The sequence below is a fragment of the Perognathus longimembris genome, chromosome 1 (assembly GCF_023159225.1).
Source record: "Perognathus longimembris pacificus isolate PPM17 chromosome 1, ASM2315922v1, whole genome shotgun sequence".
Lineage (NCBI taxonomy): Eukaryota > Metazoa > Chordata > Mammalia > Rodentia > Heteromyidae > Perognathus > Perognathus longimembris.
In genome coordinates this window covers 132991740-133016074 of record NC_063161.1, presented here as the reverse complement: position 1 = coordinate 133016074, position 24335 = coordinate 132991740, and the positions used below count along the sequence as shown (strand labels likewise).

Sequence of the window (24335 nt, the reverse complement as noted above, 5' to 3'; positions counted from 1 at the left end):
TCCTTGACACTCATCTGCTATTAATCCAAAAGCTGGAAGTGGAGCGGTTGCTCAAGTGGTTGAGTTCCAGCCTTGAGCAAAAAAGCTCGGGGACAACAGCCAGACCTTGAGTTCAAGCCCCAGTAACAGCACCAAAACAAAAGGCGGGGGGTGTCTAGCTTTGAATTAAAATCCTTGGGTTCCCAAGTCTCATCTCAACTACCACAATACTGTCTTTGAGAAATAATATTCTCAAATATTAACAACAGAACCGCTCCCAACTTTACTCTTTGTATATGGATGTGTGATCCTGAGCCTTGGGTGTAAAATAACCTTTTGTTGTTCTTAAAACTAGCAAAATCTTAGATTTTACGGTATGGAACACCATGAACACAATCTTCGACGAAGACCCGATGGCCAGTTCGTTTCCCAGCACATTTTCTTCCAATGGGGAAATATGCTCAAGGACAACAACATTATAACATGTTTCCGTGTGCCCTCTCAGGTGTGAATAAGACACAAAAGTTTTTTCCCCTGAAGCTCGAAACGGGGCAGATCAACGGATGACAGGTTGCCATTCATTAGATGTCATGCCTTTGTTCTTTTCCTTCCGCAAACTCAAGAGTGCTTTTCAGATGTAGCTTTGGAGGGATAAAACGCTACTCATGGAAGAAGAGGGCTCCTGTCAGTGACCCTAAGAGGCGGCAGCACAGACTTGGGGGGCACTTCCCTACTAAGCGGTGAAGGGCCACTTGGTCCTGGGAGACCAAATTTGAGGGGGGGGGGAGGCCTGTCCATGGGGGCCCACCTAGCCCTTCTTTCCTAACTACTGAAGGAACCGGGGTGGCGGGAGATGGTGGATTTCCAGAGGACGCCCGGCCACACCCACGCTGCACCGATCCCCCTTTGCCTTCCGAGGCTCGCTCCCCGCACGATCAAGGGGGGGGGGGGGGGAGAAGGCGACCCATCCCCAGAGACCCGAGGACATAAAGCGCCCAGCCAAGGCTCCCAAACCGGGGCAGCCAGAGTGGCTGGGCCGAGGGCACTCACCGTCGTTCTCGTCGCTGTGCCGCCTCCTCGACATGCTGGCTGCCGGTGTACAGCCAAGGCTGAGATGCAGGAGGAGGAAAGGAGTCTAAGGAACCGTCGAGCCGCCGGCCGCCCGGCGCGCGAGGACCGCGGAGAGGCGCGCGGACTGGCCTGGCGCGCACGCGCACTTGCTCCGAGACGCTCCCGGAAAAATTCGAGGGAAGAGGCCCCCGGGTGGGCTGGGCGGCCGAGGGCTACAGTCGCGAACTTGGCGGAGCTAACCTGCGTCCGATTCCGCACGCCGCCGCCCCCTCAGATTGCCTCGGCGGCCGGCTGCTTCCTCCTCCCGCCTTCCGCTCTAGGTCCTTCCGGGGCCACGCGGAAGACGCCGCCGCCGCTCCAGCCAGCCAGAACCCGCGGGCCGCGATCCAGAGCTGAATGTGAGAGGAGCCGGGCCGCGCGAGGGCCGCTGCCGCGCCGCGCCCGCCCACTTCCTTCGCCCCGCCCCCTGTGCCCAGGACTTCCCGGCGGCCCCTGCGCCGAGGTCGCGAGGACTTCCGGAGCGAAGCGACTTCCGGGCCGCTCTTCCGCCGCTCTGGCTGGAGTGTGAGCGGAGGACCACATGTATTGCTAGGCGGTAATCAGTTCGACCAAGAAGGACCTTGAGGAGGGGTTCTGACTTGTGGGTAGGTGCTCATCTCATTCCCACCTTCAGTCTTCGGCTTGTGGGAAAGGTTGGGCCAGGCCTACAGGAGCGGTGGGGCCCCGGGCGAGAGGCGGTGCGTCGCGCTGCCCCTGGGTCGGACGGACCCATCCGGACCTTAGCCTGCAGTGGCACGTTATTGTTTTAGTAATCTATTCCCAATGGCCTGTTGGAATCAGTTTACAGGTACAGCGTGCCCTGATGCCTTTGGTGAGCACCACATTGCCTTTTCCATGGTCATCTGAAGTTTTACTCTCTGGTCCTTAAAATCCTTCCCCACTTAGCCATGTCACTAAATGGCACTGTCCTACGATTGTTTTATCCGTAAATTCAAGGAGGAATCATTAGATCTCTTTTCTCCTTTCACAGCCATTTATCCTTAACTCTGCCGTTATACTTTCAAATCACATCCATAATCAGGCCTGTGTTACTGCTTTTGTTTAAAACTCTGCACAAACTTTCCATTGCAAACTCCAAACGATAGCCTGTAGGGTTCTGCCCTCATTACTTGTGTTCTTTCTCTTCCTCTGATAAATCTAGTTACCAACATTTTAGGAATATGTATTCACTGTTTTCTTTACCTGATTGTGCTCTGTATTTGTGTGTTCTCCACAAGTCTCCATAATTGTGAGTTATGGGGCTATGGATATCGTTATACATAGCCCCCTCTCCCCATGTGTAAACTGCTTTTACACAGAGTACCCCACAGATAAAGTTGTGACTTGGCAAGGGTTGTTGTCATGTCTCTCCTGCATTTTTTCTCATTGTTGGTGGTTTTATCTGCACCCTCTTCTGGGGCCTCTCTGTCTCTTACCACTCCTTTCAGAATGTTGCTGTCCACTCCATGCTACTTCCTTCAAGACTGTCTTTGGGAGACAATGAAATAGCCAGTGGTGACATGAAATAACCGTGTATTACTTTGTGGGCAGGAATTTGGATAGGGCACAACAGGGACAGCTTGTCTCACAGCTCAAAGATGGGCTGGAACTAAAGACATCTGAGAGCCTGTCAGTTGATGTTGGCTAGTAGCTAGAAGTTCTTAGGTCCTCTCTACATGATTCTCTGGACATAGTCTCTGCATGGTCTGGGTTGGCTAGCTTTTTTACTGCATGGTGGTTGGTCTTCTGCCTCCTTACCCTGCTTACTTTTCTTCCCAGTTGTTTCCATCATCTGATTTTCTTGATTAGTTGCCTCTCCCCACTGGATTGTAAACTTTATGAAGAGTTTATTTGGGGCTGGGGATATGGCCTAGTGGCAAGAGCGCTTGCCTCGTATACATGAGGCCCTGGGTTCAATTCCCCAGCACCACATATACAGAAAATGGCCAGAAGTGGCGCTCTGGCTCAAGTGGTAGAGTGCTAGCCTTGAGCAAAAAGAAGCCAGGGACAGTACTCAGGCCCTGAGTCCAAGCCCCAGGACTGGCAAAAAAAAAAAAAAAAAAAAGACTTTATTCATTGTGTAGTACAGTACCTGGGTTGAATAGTTAAATAAGTACTAAAATTGAAACAGCAAGTGAATAAATGGATAGCCTATGTTGCTTGGCCCATGCTGATTTGCATGATTACTTAGCTTCATACTTACTTTGAAAAGTAACCAAAGACTTAGACATTACTGTTTCTCCCTTGCTTTTGTCTCAGGAGGCACTGGACTGAAAAGAATCTGCCCTAAGGAGCACCAAAACAGATGCCTTCTTCTACCTCATCAGATCAAGATGACCTGGAGACCTGTGTACTAAAATTTTTTGACCTGGAAATAAAGGATACAAGTCTTACTAGTCCCAGCAGCAATCTCAAAGTAGAGTTAGATGGCAATACAAAGAAGAAATACTCATTTGCAAAGAAAAAGGTAAATTGCTATTGATGTTTTCATGATCTAGAAATCTAGAATCAGCTTGTCCAGGTTGTCCTCAGTCTGGTACAGTCTGGTCTGGTCAAGAGTAGTCAGGGTACAGTGGTCCTTCACCCATAGAGACCACTGTGAAAATCTATGAAATACCAGCATTACATAGTCGTCCCTCACTATATCATGGTTCACTTATTGCTACTAATCAGATTTTCACCTATCGTGGGGGTCTCTGGAACATAACTTTCACAGATAGGTGAGGAATCACTATGTATTTAAAAAAACAAAACTCGATACAGTGAAGCCTCAATAAGTGAGCTGTGATATAGTGAGGGACAACTATATATTCAGTGCCAGGCAAAGGAGAATTGAAGAAAATATGTGGCCCTGAAACAATTATAGTGCAGTATTTGTGCAAGGTAGATTATAGACGGATAGGATTTCTTTGCCCACTCAGGGTTATGGGAGGAATGCCAGGAATCCAGGACACATAATCATAAAGAGAACAGATAGGCAATAGGGAAGCTGTCTTTTAGCAAGGTTACCAGACTCGAGGCTGTTACTGGACCCTGCTGACTGTTGAGATAAGATTTCTGGTCTGGTCCAACTGACTGGGTTCTATTGCTTTGGAGTAGTAGAACAAAGCATCCCAGAATGCTGCAGGCTTGGTGACTACAGCTTTGTGCTGTAATGGACTTAGTATTGCCATTGCTCTCATGTGCTATTGGTCTTTTTTTTTTTTTTTTTTTGGTAGAAACCATTGATTGAAATGGTTCTCCTGAGACTCATAGGAAGGACAAGAATGACTGAGGAAATGCAATTGAAGTATTCTTACCTTCAGTCTGCAGCCTTTTCGTACAGCCAGCCATCTGTTATTGGTTCCTTGTCAGTGAAGAATAGCTTTCTGCTAGTAACTTTCTAGCTGTCCCCTGGATTCCCTTGACCATGAAATTCAAAGGGTACAGAAAAGTCTGTAACACTGATATTTTGCAATAATTTCAAACACATGGAAAAATTGCAGGAATTGTATGAACAATACACATATTCCCTATATTCAGAACTTTCCCTTCATGTTTTACCATTAGTCCTCAGATGGCTTTTAAGTGTGTGGATTTGGAGGACTTAGATGGTATGGGTTTGAACTCAGAACCCTGTGCTTGCCAGGTAGGTGGTCTACCAAACCCCCCAGCTCTCCAAACTGACTGTTAGAGAAGTTCTGCTCTCAGGTCACATAGTTGAATTGTCATGTCTTCTCAGTGGTCGTTCTGTTATTTGAGACAGAATCTCTTGGTGTAGCTCAGGGTGGCCTTAACTCCTGCCTCATCCTCCTGAGCACTGGCATACATGCATTACCCACCATTCCTGGCCTTAGTCTTCTTTAAACTAGAATACTTTCTTTTTATTTGTTTGTTTATTTATTTATTTGTTGTCAAAGTAATGTACAGAAGGGTTACAGTTTCATATGTAAGGCAGTGAGTACATTTCTTAGACTTTTCAAACCAGAATTCTTTTTCTTTTCCCTTAGATATGATCATGACATTTTTGGAAAATTACAAATTGTGTTTATTTAGAATGTCATTTGGTTTGATTTTGACTTATATCTCCTTATAGTTAGATCTAGGTTTTGCTTTCACAACCTGAGATACTGTACTGCTTTTGAGTTCTGTTAGGAAGTATACAGTGTCAATTTGTTCCTGTTACTAGCAAGGTAATTTGATAGACAAATGCTTACCAGGTTTAAATAATGTTTTCTCTTTGCCTGTCTTGAAGGATTAACCTCAAGAAAGGCTAAAGAATGTCTTCTAACCTGAGAGTCCTGATTTGAAGCCAGCCTGGGCAGAAAAGTCCCTGTGAGACTTTTCTCTAGTTAACCACTCAAAAACCAGAAGTGGTGCTGTGGCTCAAAGTGGTAAAGCAGAAGAGCTCAGGGACAGGGCCCAGGCCCTGAGTTGAAACCCCACAACCAACACCGCCCACCCCTCCTACCCCCGCAAAAAAAAAAAAAAAAAAAAAAAGTCCTGTAATAGGGTGGTTACCCTACCCTATTGCAATCCTATCTAGTCTAGATCCATCTTGCACAAGTTGAGGAGGGTCCAGCATGATGCTCTTAATCTGTGATGTATCTACAAAGTATGTACTTAAGGATACTTTACAGAAGTCTTGAATGCACTTAAAAATTATTTGACTATATGTGTATGTGTGTATAAAATGTTCCACCCCCACCCCCACTAGACAGGATACATTGTACTTTGCAAAGCTGAAAGTAACATATCTTATTTAACCCATAAGGCACCTTAAAGCCAAATGAAAAGCCAGGGAAAGTATTTAATAGCTATGATCTAACAAAAGATCATGGAAACTTCAAACTTACTGCTAATCAAAGGCATGCAAATAAAAATTGGGTAACACTCCTTTTGCTGAGGCCACATACACGCTTTGTGGGTGAAAACATAAAGTGGTACAATTTTATCATAATTTAAAATGTTGTGCTTTTTGATCCACCAAGTTTTCTTCTTTTTTTTTCCCCCCACGGGGCTTTGATTTTTATTATAAAAACACAAGAGTTTTAAGAAATGACGAATGGGGACAGGTCAGAATCACGGGGAGTCATTAAACCCATGTGCTATGTACAAACACTAAAGTTCCCAGGGGAACGTGGTCAGGGCGAGGCGCAGCGCAGCCCCGCGGGACGGGCCGCCCGCCGTCCACGCGTCCTCAGGCTCCTTACGCGTCCTGGGGGCGCCGGGCTGGGCGCGGTGCCCGGCCGGCCGCGGGCCTGGCAAGGACTTCCCAAGCCCACCGTGGGGGGGGGCAGCGCGGCTCCCGCTTTTGCTTTTGTAAGCGACGTTGCTTCTCCTCAGTCATTTGCTTGAGTGTCAAATCAAGTCCGAGTAGCTCGGGAACCGAATCATGGTTTTCTACTCCAAGTTTTCTTCTAGATGTATATCCTGAGTAGATAGATGCTTAAAGGAGTGGAAGATGTATGCATGAAATGCACATTGCATTGCAAATATTGAAAGTAATTTGAATGTCTTTCCGCTGGTGATTGGCTAAGAAATTTTCTGTTAATTTTTTAAAACAATAAACAAGTATTTTCTACAAAAGTAATCATACATTAATTTCCAAGAAACACATCAGGACATTTTCAAATACTTTAGTCTTTTTCACTGTACTTTAAAGTGCCATTCAGATTATGTCATATCAGCAGATTCTATCCAACTCTTTCACGTAACATAATATAAATGGTTTTTCATACAGTTTAAAGTTGCTTACTATTTCTTGGTAAATTTACGCCATAGTTTATCATTTTGTTTTTTGGAAATAAATGGTAGTATGATAGTACTAATATTTGCCTGAAATTCAGATCCTTCCTTTTTAAACTAAGCTAGATGAAACTATACTATTGACATCCTTTAATCCTACTAAATACTTTTCCAAGAAAGAGTATACTCTTTTATTGGTAATATATTTTACTACCCATTTCATTTTATCCTTAGCAGATTACTAAGTAAATTCTAGAAAATAACATTTTATAGGGAAGATATACAGGTACTAAGCAATTATTATATAATATATAAACAGTTGTGACAAGTATTAATAGGCAAAATTTAAATGTAAGGAGATTTAAGTTTGCTTGTTTATGTAAGGTGGTCAGAAAAAGGCCTTATCACTTAGCAGCATTTGAAGAAGTGCGTGAGTCCGCTTACTCATGGGGGCGGGGGGTAAGGCTGCTCCTTGAAGGAGGGCACAGGTTTAACCTTGAATGGCCCACAACTTAGGTGGTCCCTGGACAGGGCAGGGCCCTCAACTCTGAAGCTCAGGGGCAGGGGAGATCTTGGTGAAGTTGGGGTCAGCTTCTGCTCTGTCTAACTAATCTGAGATGGAGCCAGTCTGATGCCCCCCCCCCCAACAGAGTGAGTATTACAATAGTTCTGGGAACACATGGTGGCTTGGATCAGCAGAAGGGTAGCCTAGAGAGTTGGTGAGAAGTGATTGGATTCTGGGTGTATTTTAGAAGTAGAGTTGATGAGTTGGATAACAGATGTGGGAGAAAAAAAGGTGAGGCTGTACTGATGGCATAATCAGGCCTATCGTACTATCTACTCCAGAGGCTGCAATCTGAGGATCTTGGTTTAAAGCCACCTCCAGTCTGAGAGAGTTTTCTCCAATTACCCAGCAATAAAGCCAGCAGTGCATCTGTGCCTTAGGTGGTAAAGCTCCAACTGTAAGTGAAAATATAAAAGGCCAGGATAAGATGCTATATCTTATCGTTCCAATCTAATATATGGGCTTCTGGAAACAATGAAAGTGTGTGTGTGTGTGTGTGTGTGTGTGTGTGTGTGTGACTTAGATTTTTCATCCTGTGGATAAAATTTTGATTCTGATAACTTTGACAACCATAATATAGACTCTCTGGTTTTAGGTTTTTTGTTGTTTTTTTTTGCCAGTCCTGGGCCTTGGACTCAGGACCTGAGCACTGTCCCTGGCTTCTTTTTCTCAAGGCTAGCACTCTGCCACTTGAGCCACAGCACCATCTGGCCGTTTTCTATATATGTGGTGCTGGGGCATCGAACCCAGGGCTTCATGTATATGAGGCAAGCACTCTTGCCCCTAGGCCATATTCCCAGCCTGGTTTTAGTTTTTTTAATGATCTCTTCCAAGGTTACTAATCTGAGAGCTGCTACTCTCTCAGAGAACTCCCACACAATAATAAGACATAAAACTGGAACTCCCAATAGAAAGATAACAGAAGGGATTTCATCAAATCTTCCATTGGCCATAAATCTAAAAATACTTAGCTGTGATAGTATTTGCAATGTAATTTCAGGCCTTTGCCCTTTTTGTCAAAACCAAACAAGTTCCAGCCCCTCCTTTGGAATGTGAGGAACGCCAGTGGAAGTGCTGTCAACGTCTGTTCACAGACCAGACCAGCATCCACAGACATGTGGCAACACAACATGCTGATGAAATTCATCTCCAGACTGCTGCTAATTTGAAGCAACTGGCTGCCAGTTTGAGTGCCTCCAAGAGCCTTGTGTCTGCAGACCGAAAGAACTCACAAGAAGAGTCCTCCACTCACAGCCATGTGTCTGCATGGCTCCCTGACATCAGCCACGTTAGCACTGATGAGCTGATAAGGTAAAATTTTCATTCTGTTTTGGTTTGATTTTTAAAATGTTCCCAACCACTACGAGTTACTACAGCCCACCTACTTAAGTGAGAAGACCCGCCTTCCGCTAAAGAGGATGGCAATGTGGGACAACTGGAATAGTTGCTGGTGGCCGAAAGAACAGAATGTGGTACTGTCACTCTGGAAGAGTGCTCGGCAGGTTCTTTTGTAAATTATATATCGGCTGGGAACATGGCCTAGTGGCAAGAGTGCTTGACTTGTATACATGAAGCCCTGGATTCGATTCCCCAGCACCACATATATAGAAAACGGCCAGAAGTGGCGCTGTGGGTTAAGTGGCAGAGTGCTAGACTTGAGCAAAGAGAAGCCAGGGACAGTGCTCAGGCCCTGAGTCCAATGCCTAGGACTGGCCAAAAACAACAACAACAACAAAAAAAGTTATATATCTTCTTCCCTATGACCTGACCGATTCCTGGGCTTTTAACCAAGAGAAATAAAAACATGTCCAGAAAATTTTTTGAACAGGAATATTCAGAGCTGTTTCATTCATTTAAAGAATCTAGCAACAATTGCAGATGTCGGAAACAGGAGAATGAATGAACACACATAGATTACTGCACTGTAAGAATGATGGGCTGCTAGTGGTCAGGCTACTTTCTCATTTCATATACTTGAAGGCAAAGCCAATTTATACTGATACAAAGATTGTTTCTGGTAGAAATTTTGACTGTAAAATGTGTAAAGGAGGTTTGGGGGTGGGTGTTTTTTGTGGGGTTTTTTTGGTAGTACTGGTTTTAAAGCTCAAGGTTTTAAGCTTCCTAGGCAGGCATTCTACCAATTGAGCCATGCCTGCAGCCCCTTTGCTGTGGTGATTTTTGATAGAAAGTCTTACTTTTTCCAAGACTCAAATTTCCAGCTTCTGTATAAAACAGAGTTACAGTCCTTATCTCTTGGTTATGACTATTAAATGAAGAGCACTAAGTAAACTTGGCTTTTGTAAAGTAGGAAGTGCAGTGCAGACACTGACTAGTTAGTTACTCTCCATTTCAGAGGAGAATGGGTTTCTGTCTTTGCCTTCCTCCCATACTACCTGAGTATACTCTATGAATTGTGCTCCCTTCACTCCCCTGCCCCCAGTGGCTCATGTGCTCTTGCCCTCTGATCTTCTATTCGTAGTGCCCAGGGCAGTGAGGAAGGGGAGGTGCTACTTTATTACTGCTACCGGGACCTGGAGGAGCCCCATCGGATCTGTGCCTGGCAGACAAAGCTGTGTCAGCATCTGCATCTCACTGGCAAGGTAACCCCTCTCCACATGCCCCCTGCACCCGGCTGGTCTTGCCTTCCAGCCGTGGAACACAGAGCCAGTGCCCACTGTGTAATGGTTCACCATCGGGAAGTCTCGCTGGACATTCAATCGAGTGCTAAACACTATCAACACGTTATTTAAGAATATAAGTTATGGGCTGCGAATATGGCCTAGTGGCAAGAGTGCTTGCCTCCTATACATGAAGCCCTGGGTTCGATTCCCCAGTACCACATATATAGAAAGTGGCCAGAAGTGGCACTGTGGCTCAAGTGGCAGAGTACTACCTTGAGCAAAAACAAGCCAGGGACAGTGCTCAGGCCCCGAGTCCAAGCCCAGGACTGGCAAAAAAAAAAAAAAGAATATAAGTTATAAGAATATATAGCCAGGCATTCCTTCCTTCTCTGCTGTTACATTTCTTAACATCTGCCAAGGGTGTTTTGTTTGCTTGCTTGTTTGTCCTTGCTCTTCTTTTGTAGGAAAACTACTCGTACTCCCTCTTTTTCTCAAAAGACCCTAATGGACCTTCAATCTAAATTCATTTTCCCCAGGATAATCATTCATGGCATCTCACAGTCATTTTCATAATACTTGTAATATTTGTAGTTTAGATCTTATTATTTGTGACCTCCCTTACTCTTATGCTCCAAAAGGAAAAATGCTGTATTTTTATCAACCATGATATACCCAGTTCCTTGCACAATTTCTGACACACAGTTAAACACATCAGTAAATATTTATGAAGTGAGGGGCTGGGAATATGGCCTAGTGGCAAGAGTGCTTGCCTCCTACACATGAAGCTCTCGGTTCGATTCCCCAGCACCACATATATGGAAAACGGCCAGAAGGGGCGCTGTGGCTCAGGTGGCAGAGTGCTAGCCTTGAGCAAAAAGAAGCCAGGGACAGTGCTCAGGCCCTGAGTTCAAGGCCCAGGACTGGTCAAAAAAACAAACAAACAAATATTTATGAAGTGAATACATATCACCATCTCTATCCAGAGAACCTTGGAAGAAAGGTACTCTCACCAAATGTACAAAATATGAAATCAATTTCTGGTTTAAAGGCAGATTTTCTTAGTCCAGCCTCAGTGGGCTGCCCTAGTTATGTAGCAATGAATGGTTTTAGCCACAAGGTGGCAGCATCTCCCTAGACTGCAGGTCCAAATTCCCAGGCTTTAAAGCTTCTCTGTGGCCAGTTTAGTGAGAGAATTTTGTGCTGTTAGATTTGGCAGAATATTGGTGCTAAGATAAGGAAAGAAGAGAGCCTGAACATTCTAGAATTAAGAGGTGCTTGTTTTTATTACTGTATATCTTTTTTAATTTCCGTAAGTATAAACATTTTATCTCAAAGGCAGTAGAAATGCAAAATACTGTAAGAATAAACACTTCATTTCAATTAAAGGCAGTAGTAGAAATACAAAGTGCTGTAGGTATAAACATTTTATTTCAATTAAAGTCAGTAGACATACAAAATACTGTATATCTTTATCATCAAGAAATTAGAGGTGATAGATGGGAAACTTTGGGAAGGACACATTATAAGATACAGAACCCTAAAGGTCTGGTTTTACAAAACAGATACATTGTAGTTCTTCATCCTACTAGGGAAATTATTTTATTTCCCTGAACCTCTCTTTCCTTCTGGTTTTGTATTTCAGATCTACTTCCCACTGGATAAGTTAACTTGATTTCTCTGCACTTCTGGTCTGTTTTTTGTTTGTTTGTTTGTTTGTTTGTTTGTTTTTCCAGATCTGTAGCCCAATAGGGAAATTACTTGATTCCCCTGAGCCTCTCTTTCCTTCTCTGGATAAAAAGGGATTGCAGTGGCTACTTTTCTGAATTACCACATAATGTACCTGTTTCATGGCAGGTGTTGCATGAGTGCTGATTCTTGTTTATCCCTGTTTCTTAGACAAAAAGCATCTCTTAACAAGGAGCTTCCTTTAAAGTTTTGTAATGAAGAATCCTAGAGCTTACTAGGGCAATACATGAGTTAAGACATGGTTCTGCCCTAGTTATGTAGGGTGTAGATGTGCTTGCCATTTATTTGGGTTCTGAGATTAAAAGAGAAAAGAATCTGCTACCCTACCCCAAAATAGTCACATAGTAGTATGCACTCATCACACTGCCTCTGGTCAGGCTGTTTTGGAGTAGATTTCCTGACTGTTTTCCCATGTAGTATTCTGTAAGTTGGTGGTGGGTTCAGGGGCCTGTGCAACAGAGACTGCGCATGCCTTCTGCTTCCCTCCCCCATGCCCAGAGTTGCCCGAAACTGCACCACTTTTTCTCAAGTTGTCCATGGTAATCTGGAATCTTTACTATGGAATTCAGTAATGTCATGAACATTGGCTCATGGAGTGGATCCAATTGTATATCCATGCTCTAAGGAATTGGATTGACTGAAGCAACAACCTAACTACTTTTCCTGCACACTGACAGAGGCAGCAACTGAAAACTTTGAAATTCTGATGCATTAGTATATCAATAGTAGTAACAATATTAGAACTTGCATTAAATCACTTTACCCAAAGAGTACCATGACAGAGCTGCATTTTTCTTGGACTTTTCTCTAGAAATGGTTCCTTTGGAAGCTAATCTATCTTTAAACTCAGCTAAAGGATTTGTAATACTAGAACCAGCCATTTTTCAGGGCCCCCAGAGAATGCCCTGAATGGAAGGTGCTCTACACCAGGTTCTAATGTCTCCTTGCCATGAAGTATTTCCAAGAGAAGCCAGGGAGTCCAGATGTGAGTACATGTGCATTATGCAACAGACCCACCACGTGGCAGGCATTGTTCTAGGCACTAGAGATACATTAGTGGACAAAAGAGACACACTCCTCGTCCTAGAACTTGGATTGCAGTGGGTGCATTTGCAGTGGTTGCTTCCCCTCCAGAGGGGATACATCCGTGCCCTGTCCTGAGTGTGCTGTGCTTTAGGACTTCAGCAGTTTCTATTTTTTTAAATTGATTTTTGCTGTTCTTTTATCCTCTTTTTATTAACAAAAAATGAAGCTCAGAAAGTCAGTTAACATTCTGTGGGCTGTACAACATGTAAGCACAGAATTAACTTCATCCTAGCTCTGGTGGCCTCCGTAAGACTCTGTGATAACACCTGGTTTAGGCTAGACTTTGCTTATTGGACTTTGCCAAAAATTTTACTCAAATTACTCAGCACACGTGAACTGAGTATCTTCTTTAACCTGTGAACTGAGCCACTTAATGAAACACACTCTGGTGGCAAATTAAACCTCCACGAGCCTTTGTTCTAGCCTTGAAAGACAGCTAAGAACATACTCTGTTTCTTGCATCTCAGGTTCGAATTGCTACCGAAGGAATCAATGGGACCGTCGGTGGAAGCAAATTGGCCACCAGACTCTACGTGGAAGTCATGCTTTCTTGCCCATTATTTAAGGATTACCTGTGTAAAGATGATTTTAAGGTAAGAGAAATGACAAGTAGAAAGGAGGATACTCCTCAGGGAGGAACACAAAGGTATAGTGCCTCTGTGCCTCTGATCATATAAAATAATATCAAAATGAGCTCCAGCTCCAGGAAATGGAAACAAAAAACATATGGACTCTAGAGCTGTCTGCTTTTACCTCAGTGGGCCTCATGGAGTGGAGGTCAGTGTGGAGAAGCTCACAGTGCCAAATAAGTCCTTTTTCCCCTTTGCATCATGAGATAGTGCACTGGAAGGATTGTGCTAGCTGCTGGCCTTCCATTGAGTCTCCATGTTACCATGGGTCAGCTGGGCCCTTTCTGGGCCTCAGTCTTCCCCCAACAATGTCACCATTATACAACCTAGGGCTCATACTTGGACAGGTTTGTTCATTTGAGAGACTGTTTCAACAGATTGCTGTGTTGTACTATGTTTTTAGAAGAGCTGGAATTGAAAGATGAACGCTTCATGTCACATGGGGTATGTTGGGGAGTGTCGCTTTCACTGTGAGCTGCTGTGTGTGAGTGACTTTTGTTCTCTCACTGTCAGTGATGAGGTGATGGCAAATGCCTTTGTAGAGTTCCTGCTGGTGACATAAAGAAAAGGAAGGTCATTGCTCCAGAACAATGGCTGTAACTTAGCGGTGCTTCCTTAAATGCTTGTAGCCCTAGAAACATAAATATTGTGATATTGTGATAAATATGTATTAACATGTTAACTTATCTGGAACATTCTGAGCTGTAAAACTTCACTAATTTTTTTTTCCTCATTTGAGTTGTTGTTTTTTTTTTTTCAGTCCTGGGGCTTGAACTCAGGGCCTGAGCACTGTCTCCGGCTTCTTTTTGCTCAAGGCTAGCACTCTGCCACTTGAGCCACAGCGCCACTTCTGGCCGTTTTCTATATATGTGGTGCTGGGGAATTGAACCCAGGGCTTCATGTATACGAGGCAAGCACTCTTGCCACTAGGCCATATCCGCAGCCCCATTTGAGGTTTCTTGAGCCTTCAGCTATCAGTACAAAACAGAGCATAGCTCACCTCTTACATTTGGAATTTCTTTTGGACTTGGCTGTGGGATAGGAAGACCATATATCCTGTTTTGTTTTTCATTGGCTAGGCCAGCAAAGGAGGCGCTCACTGTTTCCCAGAATTGCGTGTTGGTGTGTTTGAAGAAATCGTGCCCATGGGGATCAGCCCCAGTAAGATCTCCTACAAGAAGCCTGGTATGCTTGTTTTCAGAAAAGTTGTGCTTTCTGTCATGGGACCAATGTTAATTGACAAATAAGAAATTAGATGCTGGTCAGCAAAAGTTGTCATGAAACTCTTTATCTTTAAGATAGTGTTGGAGTGGCTAACATTTCAGTTCATCCACTGCTTCACTTGGTGCTTCTCTGTGGTGCTATGATAATTGCAGATTTGCCCTTAGAATGATCGGATTCTTCTGGATGATGGTTTGGTAAGAAGCTATTGGCTCTTTCCAAAGATAGCAAGTTGGGAAGAGTAATTATTATATGTAAGTAATTGTCATCAGAATAGAACACAGAGTCCTTTTGGCACAGGGGGCAAATGGCTTTCAATAGCAAAGCAGTTTGTAATGCTCTAGAATGTTCTTCCCCATCTTCCCTGGTGGCTACTGTTGGTGGTTGAAAAACATTTGATGAGGTTTTGATTTCATTTTACTTTTTACTATGAAAATGCCCAAATATTAAAAAGAAGAGAAAATAAACTTACTTCCACATATTTACCACTCAGCTTTAGCAGTTTCTCACTCATGGTCAGCATTCTTCTGCACTGTCTCCTTCTCCCATTTCAGTAGAATCCCAGTGCCATGCCATTTCATTCATAAATACTTTAGGATGCGTCTCTAGATAAAATATCATGTCTAACATGTTTTAGCAATAAGTCCTTAATATTTTCAGGTATCAGTTCCTGGTTGTGTCGTCATTTTTTTAAGTTTTCATTAGAATTTGAATGAGACCCATTATGGTTCATTTATACCACTAGGTCTATAAATATACATATTTACCTTCATTGTCTTACCCCTTACACTTTAGTTTTTGAAGAAGTTAGGGCATTTGGCCTGTGGAGTTTCTATCTAGATAATGCTAATTGTGTCCCTATGGGCTATTTCTCTGTTCCATGTACTTCCTTCAGATTAGTAGATTTAGAATAGTGCTGTCTAGCAGAAATATATGAAGTATGTAATTTGATACTTTCTGGTACCACATATAAAAAGTAGCTGACACTAAATTGCATGCTTTTGCTTAAGATGCAGTATATCAAAAATATTATTTTAATGTGTAATTAATATAAAAATTAGTAAATACCCTTTTTTTCATACCAAGTCCTTGTAATCCATTATGTCACTTTTATTATAGCATATGTCAAACCACATTTCAAGTGCTTGTCAGCCACAGGTGACTGGTGGCTGCCGTGTCAGACAGCACAGGGCCAAAGACTGGATCAGATTCAAGTTCAGTTCCTTTTTTCCTTCCTTCTCCACACATGGCTATTTCATGGATAGTATGAACTTCTTCATCAGAAAGAGCACTCTCACAGTGTTCATTTTTAATATGTCAATATTTAAAAGAAGGCCAAGAGTTAAGTGGAGGGAAAGACACACAGCTAGGAAAAAGCAACCCATGTGTGAGAAGATAAGAATGAAACAGCTGCATCTGCATGTGTCCCTCCAGCAGGAGACAGTCTGACAACTATGGGTTTTCTTGGCGGTAGGACAGTGCTCAGGAGTTTGGGAGAGAGTGGGTTCCAGGCACTATGCTTCTTTCTCATGAACTATGGCCTGTTGAACATCAACTAAACAGGAAATCAATTGTTGCCCTGTGGCTCCTATAGTAGTACCATTCTACACCTCTCACAGATTTTTGAATGTCCTTTTTTGCCCACTGTTCTGGTATCTATGAAGTTACATTACACTGACTTAAATAGCAAAGGGCCTGGTTGCATTCTCCCTGTAATCCTCGCTTGCGTAGGTAGAGGTGCAGGCCGCTGTGCTGTGCTCTGAAGCCTCTTTTCTCTCCACGGTAGAGAACACTGTCAGGTGGCTGTTGGGATCCATCCCTGGGTGGAGTGTGGCTCGTTTGGTGTTGTGAAGCCTTATCATGAGTAGAGTGTGGCCACCTTTAACTGTAGCTACCCCCAATCTAAGTTCACCAAAACCTTCTCAATATACTGAGATGTTTGGACCCCCAAAGATTGGGGAATGTTTCTGTTCTGTAGAGCCAAAAGGCAAAGAGCTCCATCAGACTGAGGCTCTCAACTTGTTTTTGTGCTTTTTCTTTTCCTCACATCTAGTGTTTTTACAAACACTAGTGTCTTTTTCGTGTCTATCCTATTGTCAGTGTCTCAAACTCCTATCTTTTTTTGTTTCCTCATGCTTATAGACTTAGACACATTGCTTTTTACTTTTTCACTTAAAAAGAAAACATTCTTCATTCCACAGCTTTATGCTCTCAGATACTTATTCCAAGTCTGAGTTTTTCCCTTAAACTTGGTCTCTACCTTTGTATAGAACAGTTTAAAGCCTGTAATCAAGTATGTAGCTGACGCTTCCCATGCAGTGATGTGGAATGGTGGCCCACTAGTGACCATCAGTAGCTGGGCGATTAAACCTAAACGGATCCCAGCTGTTGATGTTTCACTCATTATACTACCAACTATGAGGCTGCTATACTTACTGCTAAACTACCAGGTCTTTGAGGTCCTCAAGTTGGGATATTGGGATCAGGGAGATTGAGGATGCCTTGTTATTAGGACCGTCAGAGATTATCATTTGGAAGACAGTTGTCATTGCCAGAAGTTTCGATGGAAAGAAACAAGTCATATTAGGCTGGTTGTGCTTAGGTTTTATTTATTTTCTTGTTTTTTCTTAATGTAATATTTTTGATTTGGTTTTAGGAATCCATTTATCACCAGGCGAGTTTCATAAAGAAGTAGAGAAGTTTTTATCTCAGGCAAATCCAGAACAAAGTGATACTATCCTACTAGATTGCAGAAACTTCTATGAAAGCAAAATAGTAAGTAAGAGCCAGAATTAGGTTCAGTGAACAACAGTATATTTCTCCAGGGGAACCTTTGATCACACAGATCTCCTTCCAGTTCTAGCCTTGAACTCTCAGGATCTGGTAACAAGGTTAAAGAAAATGTGAATTAACAACGTCTTGGCACAGAATATATTTTTGCCTCCCTTGAGCCTACCCTTGATCAGTGATCTTATGAAGTTTATTTGGGGGAGGCTTTCCAATTCCCTTGAGGAGTTTGTAGGAGGGTGACCCACAGTCTACCAGCCTTACTTCTAATTCCAGATCAGAGAGAAGCCACTAGTAAAGTTATTTGCCATGATGGGTGTTGATATATGGAAAGAACTTATTCCCCCTAGATATGTTTTCCTGATAACTTTCCTTCCATTGTTTCTGTGTTGTAGGGGCGATTTCAGGGCTGTTTGGCCCCAGACATCAGGAAATTCAGTTATTTCCCTAGCTATGTTGATAAAAATCTAGAACTGTTCAGAGAGAAGAAAGTGCTGATGTACTGCACCGGGGGCATCCGTTGTGAGCGTGGTTCAGCGTACCTCAAAGCCAAGGTGAGCTACTTCCCTGGGTGTTGAAAAAGCTCCCCCGCTGCCTGTGTGGAGCTTCTCATTCCCTTCCTTCATCCCTGACCTATCCCCAGCCAGCCAGGGGATTTCTTTTCCCCTTGTTTAGTTCAGGTGTTGAGTTTATACACCTGAGGTTCTTAAATCTCAAGATGAGAAAAGTACGTAAGAGTCCTGGAGACTCATCAAGTGCAATAGAGAAAGTTTAGCCAAACCTCTTTCCTAATCCTTTTGCTTGATCCCAAGCACAAATGTATAATATTACATGTCGCAACAGATGGCTTCCTATATTTAGGGGGTAGCAAAAATAGTTGGATCATCAGGGTCTTAGAGGGTGAAGGCCTCAGTGTCTTCATCACCCATCCCCCCAGGAGGCCAGGTCTGACCACTTGGTTCCTTGACCCTTTAATTATCAATTCCTCTCTGTCTCCGGGGGGGGGGGGGGACCAGAGCCCCTGGCTGGCAGCAGAGGTGGGGAATCCTCCACTTGGTCACTTTCCACCACTCTATGGAGCTTCTTCTAGGTTTCTGCTTATTTCTTCAGATTTCCTGATGTTTTTCCACACCCAGGGAGTGTGTAAGGAAGTGTTCCAGCTCAAGGGCGGCATCCACAAGTACCTGGAAGAGTTTCCCAATGGTTTTTACAAAGGGAAGCTGTTTGTTTTTGATGAGCGCTATGCCCTGTCCTACAACAGTGCTGTGGTGTCAGGTAGGTCATCCCGGGTCCAGAGCCCATATTGGAGGCAGGCACCATTCCATCCACCATTCCAGAAATGCTGAGGGAAACCGGTGCGTCCCCAGCAGTGGGAGACACAGCAGTGGAGCAAACAGCAATAGCCTTTCAAAATGAGCATGATCGCACCTGCCCTGTGTACCTGCCAGGAGCTGGACCAGTGGGTGAGATTAGGGGCTGAACTTGGAGTCAGCATAGAGAGTTCAGGGGTTCTGTGGACTTGGATAGAAAAGTGGTTAAAACTTTGTTTTCAGAAACGCCTTCAATATAGAGGGTAGGTAGTATCCTGGTTGTAGTAACCTTGCAATTGAAGCTGCAGTACTTTCACTTGATGTTACAGTTGCTGTGAATATCTCAACATAGGCGGAATACCGCTGCACAACACAAATAGTTACTAGGCTCCCCAGTAAGTCTTACTATTTAATGTTTTAATGTTGCTCCTCTTACTGTATTATAGTTTGAAAAATGTTCTAACAGTTGGAATTTACAGTTGGTTTCCTTTGTAATCATGATTATTTTATTCATTTAAAATCATTTTTCTAAGATAGGGTCCATGGAGTTTACTAGCCTGCCAAGTAAATCCATGGCACAAATGATCTCCATGGGTTGTGAACACACTCACTGTGCACGTTTGAGTGGGGAGTGGGGTGTAGCTAAAGCCAGGGGCAGGGTGGCTATAGCGTGGTAAGCACAAGCTGCCTGGGTTTGACTGAAGTGTTGGGTCTGCACTAAAGGGTCACTCCGGGCACAGGCAGTCAGTAAAGAGAGAGAAACGCATTCAGAAAGGTGACTTCTGATCTTGGTTTGGAATGGGAAAGGTCACAGACAACACAGTAGTGGCTGCTGCAACTTCTAGAACTGTGAATAGGGACTGAGGTAATGATAGAGTTGGAGTGTCTTTGCTTCCTTTCTGATCTTTTTGTTCACCATAATAATCTTTCTCTTATTGGAAAGCTCTTCAGATCTTTCTGGAGGTAGATGTAGCATAAATTGCAAATAAGTACAGAGTAGATTTGTTAGTTTTACAGAGAAAATACTGGCAGGACTTGAGGAATGTCTGCATGTGATGGGGAGAAAGACCCCAAGGTAGCAGTGATAGGAGATAACAGAGGTGAGGGGACTTGAGGAAGACCCATGGTGTTGGTGGTCAGCAGAGGTTAGCAGGGAAAACGGGTTGAGAAAGATGATGTGCAGTTTGGGAACTAGGTGGCCAAGGGTCCTGGCATAATCGTGAGGCTCAGGCCTGGGGAGGTGGTGTGCACATCAAAAGTAATGCAATGTGGGGGTCATCTGTATTCTGTCTATTGCCCTCCTTGAAAGGAGAAAGGTATTTAACAAGGAGTGGTCACCTCCCACCATCCTTTTTCAGAATGGCTCATGAGAAAAGAGAAATGTTATACCTGTTTCTTGGTTGCAAAAAAAAAAGTGAAGTCAGGCACTGGTTGCTCACATCTATAATCCTACCTACTTAGGAGGCTGAGTTTTGAGGATCATGCCAGCCCAGGCAGGAAAGTCTGTGATACTCTTACCTCCAATGCACTGCTCAGAAAAAGTCAGAAGTGGTGCTGTGGCTCAAGTGGTAGAATACTAGCCTTGAGCACAGAGAGGCTGAGGGACAGAGCCCAGGCCCTGGCGAAAAAATAAAAATAAAAATAAAAATGGGTGAGTGAGGGGCTGGGACTATGGCCTAGTAGTAGAGTGTTTGCCTTGTATACATGAAGCATCGCATATATAGAAAAAGCCAGAAGTGGCGCTGTAAGCCAAGCTAGCCTTGAGTAAAAACAAGCCAGGGACAGTGCTCAGGCCCTGAGTTCAAGCTCCAGGAGTCAGAAAACAATTTCCAAAAGTTATATCCTCTATTCCTTCCACCCCCCCCCCCCCCAAAAAAAAAGGCAAGGGCTCTAGGCATTGTATTAGAAAATAGGGAGCTTAATTTTGTGTGTATGCATGTGCCTTTTTGTTTTTTATTTCTCTGGGTTTCTGGGTAGCCCAGACTGGCTTTGACCTCACAATCCTCCTACCTCATCTGTTGCAAGCTAAGATTACAGGAGTGAACCACCTCATCCAGCTGTGTGACTTACTATTTAAAATTTTTTTAAAAAGTCTCTAGGCCTAAGATATATTAGTATCTACTAAGCTAAGAGTTACATTTAGTGTGTGTGTGTGTGTGTGTGTGTGTGTGTGTGTGTATGAGAGAGACAGAGACAGAGAGAAAGAGACAGAAGATGGATGAATAACCAGGGCTTTTCTTTCTACTCTAGAATGCTCATATTGTGGGGCCCAGTGGGACCAGTATAAACTCTGCTCTACTCCTCAGTGCCGCCAGCTGGTTCTCACCTGCCCTGCCTGTGAAGGACAAGGACTTACAGCCTGTTGTGTCACCTGTCAAGACAAAGGGCACAGGCAGGCTTCAGGCCTTCCCCAGGATAGCTTTAAAGAGGAGTGTGAGTGCACAGCGCGGCGGCCACGCATCCCGAGGGAACTCTCACTGCCTGTTCCACTCCCCGTGAGCCCAGATGTTGGCGAGGATCCTTTGCTTGTATGAGTGTTGCCCAACCTTTGCCAAACCTTCACAAAGTAGTTGGAGCCTGTTAGGGGAGTTCCAAGGGTACGGAAATAAGTTGTAAACTTGGCGCTAGTCGGTGCCACCTCGGCACCACTGGTCACCATGTTGGTCACGTACACTTTACAAGAGAAGAACTTACCCGGACCATTCTGGTTCAGAACATGCCAGCACACATGTGGGATCCCAGCACTGTGGAGGAACCAAGCCTCGCTTCTGGCAACTTTGTCACGCCATTCCTTTGCCATGCAGTAGGACTGTTCATAGCCATGGTCCTTGTTAGCAAACCTGACTTCCTGGCAGCAGAAATGGGAGCGCCGTGCCTGTGGGAGTGGGCTAGACTGCCACTTGGGTCATCTGCCATCTTCCCCTGCCTTGGTTTTTCTCTCTGATCACCTGAGATCTATAAACTGGCGCTCAGCCCACCTCCTACTTTTGAAAATTTAGTGGCGCACCCCCTGCCCCCAATCCCTTTACATACAATCTGCGGCACTGTTGAGCTGCAGTAGTTACTGTCTGGCCCTTTACAGAAGGGTTTGTCACCCCTGTCATTTGGTACATGACAGGACAGACACGTGCTTCTCATCAGCTGCCCACAGCTGTCTGCCTGTACTGATAATTTCGTGCGGCCTACAAATGATATAAATATCCAAATGGCCTTGGCACAGGAAAGATTCCTCACCTCTGCTTAGGGAGACTCAGTTAAGCCTTGAGGGCACTGGCATTTGAGCCGTAGTGTTTATATCCACATCTGGAATATGACTTTTTTTTTTTTTTAAACAAGACACTTTGTTAGATCATTCAGCATTGGTGGCTGCCTCGCCTTCTGGTCGGCACACCAGGCACATGTTCCTGTCGCACGGGTTCCAAGAAACACATCCAAGCCACATGTAGACCAACAGCTTTAATAATATGTCGCAGTTTCCAGTGATGCAGAATGCAGCTGCAATTGTGTTTCAAGGAGAAGCCAAGTGGGGATGGCCATCCCTGCAGCTTGGCACCATTCCCAGGCCCATCGGCAGCCCAAGTAAACACTCTTCATAATGGCGAGGCCCTGGCTCCACTTCTAGTTACCCTGTACTATCCACAGCACTGCAGTTCGGTGGGCGGGACTTACCCTGTCCATCAGAAGCCTCCCAAGTGTGCTTTTTGGCACTTGTCCTTATATAAGCTGAATCCCCCCAATGAAAATAACTCCCAAAGCAACAAACAAAAACCCTAGTTGGACTGGTACTGTGATATACTAAAAGGCACAAGGGCGATGTGACATGGCTTGACATTCTTACTGGCTCCCAAAAGGTACGCATGGCGTTAAAAGGAACGAGGAGAAACACCAAAATTTTCTTTTCAGAATAATTATCCTGGGGTAGTTTAGCTAAAATGTGGTCACTCTCCAGTTGCCAGACTTTCTGCACTATTGTCCTTCAGAGGCTTCGTTTGCGGACTGAGCTCAGTGATGATTTGTCCAGTAAGTGACGAGACAGGGAGTAGAAGTTTGTTATTTTGCCCACACCAAATCCCACAGCCACAGTGAAATGGAGATGTATGTACCCCACGGGAGGTTAGCCTCTCCTAAGCCATTTCCCACTGTGTAGTACAGAAAGGTGTTTGCACCTATTTGGCCAAGGTTTTCACATCCACAATGAGGTGGGCACTTAGGAAAGTCCTTTCCTTATTCTCACGTTCCTAAAGAACACTTGGCAATGTTTGTTGCCTGGGTGGTTTCTGAAACTTGAAATTTCACCATTGCCTTTTTCTAACATCCAACAAGAGGACTTAAGTGTGTATGTGTTTGTGTGTGTGATTCCTGGCAAAGTCCTGTGGCTTTACTCTGGGTAATTCCTTAGGGGGAAATGGTTTTTAAATTCAGTAATCAATTTGGCAACTTTAATCTCGAGGTTCTTAAAAGATAAAGGGTGATTATCTGTTCTTTATGCCGTAATAAAGTATTTTATAATTCTCGAAACCCAAGTGGAAGAGTGCTCGTTGTTTATGTGTTTGGCGTTATGAATGCACCTAGACCACACAGCGAGGCCACCAGCCTGGGCCCTGGTGTTCAGCCACTGCCACGGTTGTGTCATTTGCAGTAAGAGCTGCCAGCTTGAGGGCTTCTGAGTTTTTAAAGAATAACCAGACCGAACTGTGACTAAAGAGAAACTTCACATTCGCCATAGTTTATAAAATATTCAGCTACAACTACTAGTTAACCTAAGACCTTAGTGCATAAAGAACTTAACCACAAAAGGGGTTTGTGCCAGCGTTGGCCTCTAGCTCTCCACCGCAAAGCACAGTGTCAGTAGAACACATCCAGTTCAAAGGCGTGGGCTTCGCGCCAGCGCACTAGACTCCACTGCGGCACTTGGGAATGATAGGCCCCGTCAGGTCTGCGAGCCTCCTCTTCCTCACTGGAAAGAGATGGAGAAGAGACATAAGCCAGTTGTCCCTCATCCACCAGGAGCCACTACTATTGGTCTAGAAAGAATGGTGAACCTCCAGCTCCATTTTCTGTTAGCAAAGTCAGAAGTCTGTGTTGCTTTGAATAGGACAGTTTAGTGTGGATTGTGTAATCAACACACTCTCAATTTGTGTTTGCTGATGAGCCTGTGGTAGGAGAGACTTGTCCATAAACTCACCTCACATCACACCCACATTATCTACCAGATGGTTTCTCCTTTTCTCCCAAGGCCCCCAATGTTAAAGACTTTTACTCTAGTTCAGACAAAAGTTGACCTTAGTGCGGATCTTTTTTAAAAAAAAAAATGTGGGTGATGCTGGGCTTTGAACTCAAGGCTTGGCACTTGTTAGTCAGGTGAGCCACAACTCCATTCCTTTTTTGTTCCACTGTATCCAGCAATTGGTTGAGGTGGGGGGTCTCATGTGTATGCCCTTGAAGGTGTTGAACTGCAGTCTTCCAAGTTTCCATGTCCCCTATCATGTTAAGTATGAGCCACTAGTGCTTGGCCAAGTGGATCTTCTTAATGAGACAAAGTTCTGTATTTCCA

General features: G+C 44.1%; 3 protein-coding genes across 6 annotated transcripts in view; 1 reads left to right on the top strand and 2 right to left on the bottom strand.

Annotated features, from left to right (window-relative positions):
• Ncbp1 (nuclear cap binding protein subunit 1) overlaps window positions 1–1318 on the bottom strand; it is a 33948-nt gene extending 32630 nt beyond the window's left edge. The window contains exon 1 of the mRNA XM_048337746.1: window positions 1030–1318. Within this exon, the coding sequence (XP_048193703.1) occupies window positions 1030–1063 (34 nt within the window). The 5' untranslated portion in view covers window positions 1064–1318. The remainder of the gene's footprint in view (window positions 1–1029) is intronic.
• A 184-nt stretch (window positions 1319–1502) lies between these two features.
• On the top strand, window positions 1503–22232 carry Tstd2 (thiosulfate sulfurtransferase like domain containing 2). Its single transcript, XM_048337787.1, has 10 exons — window positions 1503–1694; window positions 3349–3556; window positions 8382–8692; window positions 9861–9981; window positions 13302–13427; window positions 14543–14648; window positions 17341–17459; window positions 17867–18025; window positions 18608–18746; window positions 21032–22232. The coding sequence occupies exons 2-10, from the start codon at window positions 3395–3397 to the stop codon at window positions 21313–21315; spliced, it is 1527 nt and encodes a 508-aa protein (XP_048193744.1). The 5' UTR covers window positions 1503–1694; window positions 3349–3394; the 3' UTR covers window positions 21316–22232.
• Window positions 22223–24335, bottom strand: part of Tmod1 (tropomodulin 1) — a 73567-nt gene continuing 71454 nt past the window's right edge. For all 4 annotated transcript variants that reach the window (XM_048337879.1, XM_048337864.1, XM_048337875.1 and 1 more), the window contains one exon: window positions 22223–23738. In XM_048337879.1, the coding sequence (XP_048193836.1) occupies window positions 23674–23738 (65 nt within the window). In that variant the 3' untranslated portion in view covers window positions 22223–23673. The remainder of the gene's footprint in view (window positions 23739–24335) is intronic.